Genomic DNA, 10,951 nt, shown 5'->3' with positions numbered 1-10,951 from the left:
AAGAAATCAAAAAAAGAATTGAATTGAAAAAAAAACATTTACAATTTTTTTCTGATTTTTTTCGAAAATCAACTGAATAAGAAAAATTTTCATTCACAAATTAAGAAAATTTAATTGAATATTGAATATAAAAATAAGGAAATTTGTATGAACACTAATATATTTAATACATCAGAAAGCATTCATATTCCGCTATAAAGAGTATGATGTTGATTTTACAGTGCAACTTGTGGCCAAGGATACGTGTATTTGTGCGCGTTTTCATGCATCAGTGTTGCGCGTGCGTCCATGTATAAATGCACATGCGTATACATGAGAATGTGCATGTGTGTACATCCATCATGAGTCAGAACCCATGTCGGTCTGTATTTCGTAATTAATTTTTATAGTGACGAGAAAAATGCGACTCTAGAGCCAGGACTACAACACCTGCTTACTCCCGGGCCGCTTGTCCTCAAAGGACATGCCCGTTGTGCCCGGTAAATTGCGTATCTTTTATCTTCCTCCTGCTATGTTCATATCCATTATGTGTGCTTAGTGTTGTGTATTTTCTTCTCTTGTTTCTCTCGTTGAACCTTTTATATCCCGCTTCTGTTCTTTCGTTGGACTCTTGTTTCTCTCTCTTTCGTCTACAGGTATATACATCTTATTTAAAACGGGTCCCTGCTTCGATTCTTCGAATCGCCTACAGTTCCCTTTTCAATCGACCAAAGTATAATTTATTTCCTGTTCTTTTATATGTTATGAATTTTCATACAGCAGCAGCATAAGAAAGGGTTGTATGTGAGACGGCATTTTAAGCTATCAAAAGTGTAGGCATACACAAATGCTTCTCCAACTCGTGCATTCGACCGATTTTAAACTGTCAGTCTCGACGTCGATCGAACTTTTATAAGAAAGAATGGCTTGTGAATTTTCTGATAATCTCGTTTATCAGACTTATTTCTTGCTTTGTTTTCTTTCCTGTGAATAAAACAGATTAAGTCAGGTATATATTTATTATTTACATTCATAATATTTTTTTTAATTTAATTCTTTAATGTTAACATTTTTTTTAAAAATAAAAATGATTAAACAATTTATTTAATTTTAGATAATATAAATAATTGAAGGCAAAAACAAGACAAATATGGATCAGAATAGAAATAGACCTAGTAGACCTCGTCTTCGATCTCATGGCAATTCAGCCAGAGTACTCGTATTTGATCAAGCTGAAAGTGAAGAATCTGCTTGTAGTACTGAAGCAGAAATACAAAAACATCCAATTCCATCTAAAGTGGAGAGTAAGGAAGCTCCAGTTCGACCTGGTTAATAAAATTTAATTTTATTTCATTTATCTATTTATCTTTCATAATTATTAATCATTTAATATTTTTAGTCAGTGGAGAATTATCAAATCTAGTTCGAATGAGGAATTCTGCAATTGGAAAATCTGCACCTTCTTTATCAGTTCATATGGTTAGTAATATTATATATTTAAAATGTCAAAATATTAATTAAAACTATAATGATTGACAATCATATTAATTATTGTTTCTTTTAGCGTGATTTTAACATTCCTCGACGTACTGCTAAAGCAGCTCATCGTAAATCTTTTATTGCAACAACATCTCCAACTTTACCACGTTGTCATTCACCGTTATCAGGTATATAATTATAAATGTTTTTAATTTATTATATTTATATTATATTACTTATATATTTATATATAATATTATATATAACATTTTTATAATAATATTTTATATATGTTGTTAATGTATAAACTATTTATGAGTGCTATATATTTTATAAAAATATTTTATAAGTACAATTTTGGCACAGTTTTGTTTAATATTTTTAAGTATATATATATATATATATATATGTAAATTTTTATATACATAAATATAGATATTTAATATATTAATATATTTAAGACATATTTTTGAAAGATCAATTTTAATAACCAAAACAAATATAAAAATTGGTATAGTAAAATGTTAATTAAGATTATTAAATTATTAATTATTAATTTATTTATTATTATAAGTGAAAAAAAAAAAATAAAAAACAAAAATAAAATGTAAGAGCAGTGTAATGGAAACAGAACAGTCTTATTCTAATTCCATCTCGCTTTGTGTAATGAAAATTTTAATTATATCTTAATAAAGTCTCTATAACGAATATTTTTATATATAAATTTTTGTGTTTTGGTATAAAGCTATAAAATTGATCAATCAAAGAATCCTATATAGTATTCTATAAATTAAATGAATATATATTGGATATATTAAATATCCATATTTAAATTATTATAATATAATTATAGCAATTTGCAATTTATGCAGTTATCTTTAGAAACTTTAATTTCTATCTTTAAATTTGTTTTTTAAAATTATTTTTTAATTAATTGAAGATAATTATAAAAATATATATTCTATATTTTTATATAATTTATACAACTTATTATAAAGAACTAATTTTGTTTACTGCTTATTTCCTTATATAGCGTTTGTCCCGATTGTAGGCAGTCCCTTAGAAAGTCCTAGGATGTCATCAAGTCCACACTTTGCTTTTGCTCCAATTAAAAGGTATTTCTATTTCATATCTAGTCTTATTCTTAGTCTATTTAAATTTGACTTGTTTATTTATATAAGTAGTTTATCTATATAGATAGATTTCTATTATAAGTATTGTATTCTTAATACATTATTAATAGTAAAAAAAAACAAATGCTGCTATCAAAAGGTTGTAATAAAATTCATAAAAAACGAAGAATATGGAATGTGTAAGATTTTATCATAAAGTATTTGTCTTGTATATGTATTTATAATACAAAAACTAACTTTCACAATATATATTACAGTCAATAATTCTAAATTCTAATAATTCTATTTTTTTCATATTAAAACATATATAAAACATTTTCATATTAAAACATATATATATTTAGAATTGGTGGAGGTACTACAGGAACTGGAGATGGAAGAAGATGGTCAGTTGCTAGTTTACCATCTAGTGGTTACGGGACAACACCAGGTTCTAGTAATGTTTCGGTTAGTTATTTTATTAAAGAATGAAAATGAATTGATAATGATTAAAAAAATTTATAAATTTATTTATTTAGTCACAGTACTCAAGTCAAGAACGCTTGCATCAACTTCCAAATGTTCCCACTAAGGATGAATTACGTATGCTTTCTTGCCATTTTTCTAAACCTGGTACACCTTGTTCTTCACATCCAGGTTTTCCAGGTTCTAGTATTTCGAGTATTCCAGGCAGCGTATCTCTTAGCCTTGATGAAGAAGGCCGTAGATCACCATTACATAGACCTCGTTCACGAAGTTTAAGGTAAATAATATAGTAAAATATATATTGTAATTTATTGTAATTTTTTTGTAAAGTATTGTAATTTACTATGAATATTATGTTATTAATATAATTTTATTTTTTTCAATCTTTTGAAAAATATAACATATTTATAATATTTTTGTTCAATTGTATGTTTTATTTCAATTTTAGCAGTCCAAGTCGTTCTCCTGTATTAGATAGCGAAATTGTTATGATGAATACTCTTTATAAAGAAAGATTTCCCAAGGTAAAACTTCAATTATTTAAAACTTCAAATATATTTATATGTATATAAACATTTTGTAATTTTATATAATGTAACAACAATTTTACATAACAATTTTATTTAAAAATTATTTGATTAGGCTACACAACAAATGGAGGAACGTTTAACTAATTTTATCAATGAAAATAAAGAACTAGATGAATATGAAGTAATGGCAAATATGACCCAAGATTCTCTTCCAATTTTAAGATTTGTACATCATCAAGTAATTGAAATGGCGAGAGACTGTTTGCAAAAATCTCAAGAAAAATTAATTACAACTAGATATTTTTATGAAATGAGTGAAAATTTGGAACATTTATTAATGGAGGTAATTTCATAAAAATTTATATGATAGAAATAAATAAATAATAATAAATATCTCTATTTTTAGACAAAAGATAAATCACTTGAAGCAGCAACAAGATTAACAGGACTTATTAAAAAATTATTGTTAGTAATATCGCGTCCAGCTCGTTTATTGGAATGTTTAGAATTCGATCCTGAAGAATTTTATCATTTACTCGAACAAGCTGAAGGCCAAGCAAAAATTAATGCAGGAATAAAAACAGATATACCACAATACATTATTAACAAACTTTCTCTTAATAGAGATCCAATATCAGGTAACATTTAATTTATAATTCCTTTTTTTTTTTTCAATAATAATTAGTAAAGTTAAATATATTTCTATATTTTAGAATTGCAAGAAGATTTAAACAAATTAGAAGATTCAGCTAGTTCGAGCGATAGTAATTTACAAATCGCTTCGAGTCCAAATAAAGATGATGATAAATCTCAACGTATTCCATGTGAAAGTGATTATGAAGTTTTAAAACTTATTAGTAATGGCGCATATGGTGCAGTATATCTGGTTAAAGAAAAAACTACACGTCAAAGATTTGCCATGAAGAAAATAAATAAAAACAATTTGATGCTAAGAAATCAAGTAGAACAAGTCTTTGCTGAAAGAGATATAATGAGTTTTACAGACAATCCATTTGTCGTTTCTATGTACTGTAGTTTTGAGACAAAAGTACGTATACATTATTTTGAATTTTAAAAAATATAAATATATATAAATAATATAATATCAACTTAATTATATAATTGTATCAATTATTATTTAATTATATAGAAACACTTGTGCTTAGTAATGGAATATGTAGAAGGCGGAGATTGTGCAAATCTATTAAAAAATATCGGTCCACTGCCACCGGACATGGCAAGATTTTATTTTGCGGAAACTGTCTTAGCTGTTGAATATTTACATAGTTATGGTATTGTTCATCGAGATTTAAAACCTGACAAGTATGAAAAAAAAATTTTTTTCTTTTTCTTTTTATTCATATTTTATTATATCAATATTTTATTCGTTGTTTTTTTTTTTTTTTTTAGTTTACTTATTACTGCCCTTGGTCACATTAAACTTACTGATTTTGGTCTCAGTAAAATGGGTCTTATGTCTTGTAAGTGACACAGAAAATCGATATTTTTGAAATGTATACCTTAATAGTTATATAACAAAATTTCTTATATTTTCAGTGGCAACAAATCTTTATGAGGGTTATATCGACAGAGATACGAGACAATTTTCGGATAAACAAGTGTTTGGCACACCTGAATATATTGCTCCTGAAGTTATATTGCGTCAGGGATATGGCAAACCTGTTGATTGGTGGTCTATGGGAATTATATTGTATGAATTTTTAATTGGCTGTGTACCATTCTTTGGTGATACTCCAGAAGAATTATTTGCTCATACAGTTAATGGTAAATATTACTGGAAGATATAAAAACTATTTGAAAATTATTAAAAAAAAATAAATAAAAAAATTATATAGATGATATTGAGTGGCCAGATGAGGATGATTGGCCTGTTCAACCAGAAGCTAAGGACATTATAACAGCACTATTGCAACAAAGTCCTAGGGATCGTTTAGGCACTGGTGGATCTCATGAAGTAAAAGAACACTTATATTTTTATGGAGTAAATTGGAATAGTTTACTCAGACAAAAGGCTGAATTTGTGCCACAATTAGTCAATGACGAGGATACAAGTTATTTTGATAGTATGTATATTATATATAGTATAATTTAATTTTTTTAATTAATATTGAAATATAAAAAAAAAATGATATTTCAGCTCGTATGGATAGATATAATCATGATATAGGTGACGATACTGATGATACCGATGATTCTCCTTTGTTCGGATCATTCTCTTCGTACTCTCCACAATCACGAAAAATATCTCAAACCCGTCCACCTCAAATAAATTCCGAGCAAACAGAGTTAGATATTTCTAAAAAACAATTATTCCGTACTGAACTTGAACGGACAGTCGCACAATTGTCTTCTGGATCTAATAGTTCAATCACGCCTCCATCAAAGTTAGCGGAATCGACTCTACCAGAAAAAAATCGATCTTCATCCATTAAAATTACAAACAATGAAACACCTCCAAAAGCGGACAAGTCAAATGCATCGTTCACGAGTCCTGCTACAGTAACCAGTGGGGAATCTCAATTAACAGTTATTAGGAATAATCAAATAGAAGGGACATCCATCAGTTTAAGCACACCTGATTCTTCGCAAACGGAATCTGAGGACATCAGTCCCCAGATCCAGAGAAAGCGACATTTGCATTCCCGTGATAAGCTGCCCAGGTTCAGTATATGCATTGATGATGAACACATGTGAGTCATTCAAACATACATTTTCCCAAACATTATAATCGTTGTCACAAAACTAACTCCACTCCTCTAGAAATCAATACCTTATCAATGCATATGAATCATTTCACTTCTTCAATGCGTGGTTAAAATTAAATCTGTGAATATAATAAATAAATTTTATTTCAGGTTGGATTTAATTGCAAACAGAGATACAAATGAAGAAAGCAAACATAATTCTAGTACTGATTCTTTTGAATCATTTAGCGCTATACCAATTATACCATCCGTAAAACAAAAATCACGATCCGTAATAAAGTCCGCATCTACTAGTGGATTATCATTAGTTATACCAACCAGTGACTTTTCTTGTACATGTTATTATAAATTAAATCATTACATATTACATTAGTGTTCATTTATAATTATTATAATCAAGCAATATTTCCAGATGATGCATCATTAAATACTCAACCAATCGAATCTCCCGGTGGATCATCCACTGCTTCTTCAAGAGATACGTCTCCTTGTCGCGAATTGAGTCCATTGGTAACTAGTTTGAAACCTCCAATTATTATTCGTAGAGGACCATGTGGATTTGGTTTCACTGTACATACGATTAGAGTTTATTATGGTGACAGTGATTTTTACACCATGCATCATCTAGTTATGGTATGTTACGAATTATTATCAAAATATCAACATAGCCCAATTATATTTATTTCATATATTTTATAGGCTGTAGATCAATCTAGTCCAGCTTTTGAAGCTGGTTTAAGACCAGGTGATCTCATAACACATATAAATGGTGAACCAGTGCAGGGTTTATATCATATACAAGTTCTTCAATTGATGTTAAGTGGCGGTGATCACGTAACATTGCGTAGTACACCATTAGAAAATACTAGTATCAAAACAGGAGGAAGGAAACGAGATTTGACTCAAAGTAAAATGGCTCGCAGAACATTACATAAACAGCGCAAATTGAAACGTGATCATTCAGATAAAAAACGAAAAACGTCCCTTTTTAAACGAATTAGCTCGAAACGAGCTAGCGTAGAGATGCAACAGGTATAAAAGTATATTTTTGATTTTTGCTTTATAATTTTTTTTATTGAAAAATGTTTTAAAAATATATCATGATTTTTTTTAAATATCAATTGTGAACATTTAAAAAAATGTTTTGAACTATAAATTTATTATATTTTATATAATTTTTTCTTTTTTTTTTTTTTTTTTTCTTTTAAGATTTTCAATTATGATACTATTATTATATATTATATTACTACTACACTTACTGCTACTGATCGCGGCATAAATACTAAAGCACTGGCAATTTTAATGCAACACACATTATTATGTTAAGTGTTACTTTTTTTTTTATTGCAGCCATTAACTATCAGTTGTCCATTGTCAGCACCCATTCTATCCAGCGACAGCAAACCTCCACTTATGGTATGATTTTTCGTCACGTTTCGTGAATTGCTAGTTACGTTTTAGTTGCTGTTTTTTTTTTATCAATACTTATTTGTCCAATACAATCCCGTGGCAGCTTTTAAATATGTGTTTTTCTTATTGTTCGTGACAATATCAAAATTCTACACTATACACCGATCACAAAAAATTTGAGCATTAGAAGGAAAAAACATTTGATGATTTGATTAACATATTTATCATTAAACAGAAATATTACATAATTTTTTTCAGATGGCTGCAGGAATTTGTTCACCATCAATGGTAACGCCTAGTCGATCGTTCCAATCATTTACACGTTCCCAAGAGACATCACCATACTTTGCAACTTGTACGAAGTCCGTTTGCAGCCCTTCACCTCCAACAAACCGTGTTAGCTCGGATTCTTATCATTCTACAGGGAATTCAAGCCCTTGTTCCAGTCCAAATTCTTCCTCTCCTGGTTCTTCTACATCTACTGCAAATTTATCCACTATTGCCAATCAATCTCATTATCAGAGACCAAGTACACTTCATGGTTTGAAACACAAGTTGCATACAGCTGCAAAAAATATTCATTCGCCGAATCGCAGAAAATCAGTTGGACATATACCATTGTCTCCGTTAGCTAGAACTCCGAGTCCGTCGCCGCTTCCTGCTAGTCCTACCAGAAGTCCTAGTCCATTAGCATTCCCTACAGGACATCAGCCTGGTAGTTCTAATACTACGCAATCTTATAGTCCAGGTACTTTTAAAACAATAAAGTTAATGAATTTGAAATGATCTTGTTTTGACATTTAAATAGTTGAATTTAATTTTTAATAATAAATAAGTGATTTTAATTTAACACGTTGACTACTAATTACGAATTAATTTACAAGTTGTTTATTTATAAGAGCTAATTACAATTTATTTCAATATTTGTCTCTTATCTTTTGATCTTTTTGATGATTGATATGATAATATTAGCATCAAAAAACTTATCAAAATTTAAAAATTTTATTACAAATTATATAATACAAAACTAAAAAGTACAAATACATAATCAAAAATAATCAAAAAAATTTTTAAAAAACAAAAACTATCAAAATTATTAAAATATTTAATAAAAATATAATATATATATATATATATATATATATATATATATATATATAAAATAAAATGATTCAACTATTTAGTATTTTGATTCATTATAGTAATCAACTGATTATGAATGATTTTAAATATTATAAAATGTCAAATAAAGTTCAATCAAACAAATACAGAATTCTTAATTCTTATTGTATTTAGAATAAAATAAATAATAGATATATGTTCCTTACACCTAGGAGTTTGTTTATCAACGCCAAACAATCAGAAAAAAAGTTATGGACGACCGAAATCAGCAGAACCTGGCTCTCCATTATTAAGAAGAGCACTTAGTCCAGACAGACTTCACCCCCGATCTGCAGAAAATAAAACATCAATTTCACCATTAGCAAATTCAGTGGTAAAAGTGACTCCTCGTACAACCATAGCTCAATCTTATTCAGAAACATCTGAGGAGTGCAGTGACAGCTATAAAGAACCAAATGACTCGAAAGTGGAAAAGAAAGTGTCAACAGAATCGAAATCAGATTATTCGAAAATATCTCATGGAATATCAATCAATTTGGGAAATGTGGGTATGTCTAATTCTTGTGGTAGTACACAGCTACCCAGAATAGCAGAGGAAAAAGATTCACCGACCGGTTCAAAGGCTGATGATTATTCAAAGGAAGTTTTATCTTTAGAGAAGGTTGATAAAAATAATACTTCTACAAATAAATTGACAGAATTAGAAAATGTTACCGAGCGCAATGATCGTGTTGAATTGAAGAAGGAAAAAAAAAATTCATGCCCGAAGAATTCAGAAGGTGCAACTATTAATAAAATTGACGAAAGGGTTCAATTGGATAATTCTTTTAATACACAAATGCGCTGTTCACAAAATCCATCTCACAAGCAATCTCAGAATTTTGAAAAAAGCTCGCAAGCTTCATCGCAAAAAGCATTGCCACAAAACAATGAAAAAAATTCACAACCTTCATATCATAAAATATTACAAAGTAATGATAAGAATTCACAATTTTCTACTCAGAAATTTTCGCAAACCAACGAAAGAGGTATTTTGCAAACTGTACAACAGAAGTCTCAAAACAATGAGAAAGTGTCACAAGTTGCACAATCTCAGAAACTGCTTCAAAACAATGAAAAAATAATTGTACCTCATAAAGTGATTGAGCAAAAAGCAGCTAGTTCAAAAAATTCAGAAACTAATTCAGAAGGGAAGAAAATATCAAAAAAGTACAAAATTGATGGCTCTGAAAGCACAAGTAATGTTTCATCAACACAACATTTGAATACATTTGAAGTTATGGGATCTGGAAAGGATAAGAAAACCAATTAAATAATTATTGTTCAAATAATCCTGATTTAAGGATGTAACAAGATAAATATTTGCGCGTAATCAGATGGTCTGTTTTTTTTAAACTTGTCTCTCTTTTCAATCAAATTTTACAAAAAAAAACAAAATTGAATATCTAATGAATATATTGATGTGCATATTTTAACTTGAATAAGATTAGAAAGGTGGCAAATCAAAAAAAGTATACTAATTTAAAGTTTACAGCTTTAAAAAGAAGTGATTTCTACTTGAATTAAATAAATGTAGGCTTCCATTGAATAACATACCTGAACATGTAGCTTTAGCTGATATAGCGGTATACTGCATTACTCTATAACCGTATAATTTGTCATACAATCATTGAATATAAACTTAGAGATAAAAATAGAGGATAATTGCAATTACGTATTATTTCAACAGTTTCAAATGAATGCAGTCTGTTGAAATTACTATTGCTAATTCTCTGCGAGAAATTAAAAAAACAGGGACGAAAAAATTGGAGTAATTTACACTTCGGCTACAGTATTTAAACGATCTCATTTACATTTATGTCTAATTATTAACACACCATATATGAATCAACATAGCAGTTAGCAAATCGCATACAGATAGCTTTCCAATACGTGTAATATTCGTGAAGTTAAAAAAAGGAATAAAGAATAGAAATAAAATATATCGTATATATTCGTGTTCCAAGTTTAAACAAAAAAGTAAAAGTTTGTAATAATTTCTTTTTTTTAATATAATATGAATATAAAAATATATAAAAATATTATATTTTATATTATATAAAAAATT

General features: G+C 28.4%; 1 protein-coding gene and 1 long non-coding RNA gene across 9 annotated transcripts; one reads left to right on the top strand and one right to left on the bottom strand.

Annotated features, from left to right (window-relative positions):
• Positions 1-146: 146 nt before the first annotated feature.
• On the bottom strand, positions 147-2,579 carry LOC113219399. Its single transcript, XR_003306513.1, has 3 exons — positions 2,473-2,579; positions 1,152-1,304; positions 147-963 (listed from the first exon to the last, which is right to left on the bottom strand). It is a non-coding gene; the product is annotated as an uncharacterized LOC113219399 (long non-coding RNA).
• On the top strand, positions 850-10,372 carry LOC409193 (microtubule-associated serine/threonine-protein kinase 3). Of its 8 annotated transcripts, none has more exons than XM_026446117.1 (22): positions 850-988; positions 1,094-1,283; positions 1,379-1,458; positions 1,544-1,646; positions 2,492-2,573; positions 2,936-3,038; positions 3,110-3,333; positions 3,505-3,580; positions 3,699-3,929; positions 3,993-4,224; positions 4,300-4,634; positions 4,737-4,909; positions 4,997-5,067; positions 5,144-5,371; positions 5,443-5,670; positions 5,745-6,297; positions 6,463-6,650; positions 6,725-6,945; positions 7,012-7,344; positions 7,663-7,728; positions 7,981-8,470; positions 9,057-10,372. In XM_026446117.1, exons 2-22 carry the CDS (start codon positions 1,130-1,132, stop codon positions 10,154-10,156), a joined length of 5,271 nt encoding a protein of 1,756 aa, XP_026301902.1. In that variant the 5' UTR covers positions 850-988; positions 1,094-1,129; the 3' UTR covers positions 10,157-10,372. The 8 variants fall into 8 exon arrangements, with proteins under 8 accessions (XP_026301902.1, XP_026301906.1, XP_026301901.1 ...); XM_026446121.1 differs by having other exon boundaries at positions 1,094-1,307; positions 2,510-2,573; positions 6,463-6,644; XM_026446116.1 differs by having other exon boundaries at positions 1,094-1,307; positions 2,510-2,573.
• Positions 10,373-10,951: the final 579 nt, after the last annotated feature.

The sequence above is a fragment of the Apis mellifera genome, linkage group LG1 (assembly GCF_003254395.2).
Source record: "Apis mellifera strain DH4 linkage group LG1, Amel_HAv3.1, whole genome shotgun sequence".
NCBI lineage: Eukaryota > Metazoa > Arthropoda > Insecta > Hymenoptera > Apidae > Apis > Apis mellifera.
Note: the sequence above shows the minus strand (reverse complement) of the source record. Positions and strands in the feature narration are given on the sequence as shown.

What these genes read in the sequence shown, in the direction of transcription:
- LOC409193 (XM_026446114.1), top strand. Translation starts at nt 1,130, where the DNA reads ATGGATCAGAATAGAAATAGACCTAGTAGACCTCGTCTTCGATCTCAT. An exon ending in TAATAGAGATCCAATATCAG is followed by an intron (nt 4,225 to 4,299) that starts GTAACATTTAAT and finishes TCTATATTTTAG; the next exon opens with AATTGCAAGAAGATTTAAAC. An exon ending in CCATGCATCATCTAGTTATG is followed by an intron (nt 6,946 to 7,011) that starts GTATGTTACGAA and finishes TATATTTTATAG; the next exon opens with GCTGTAGATCAATCTAGTCC.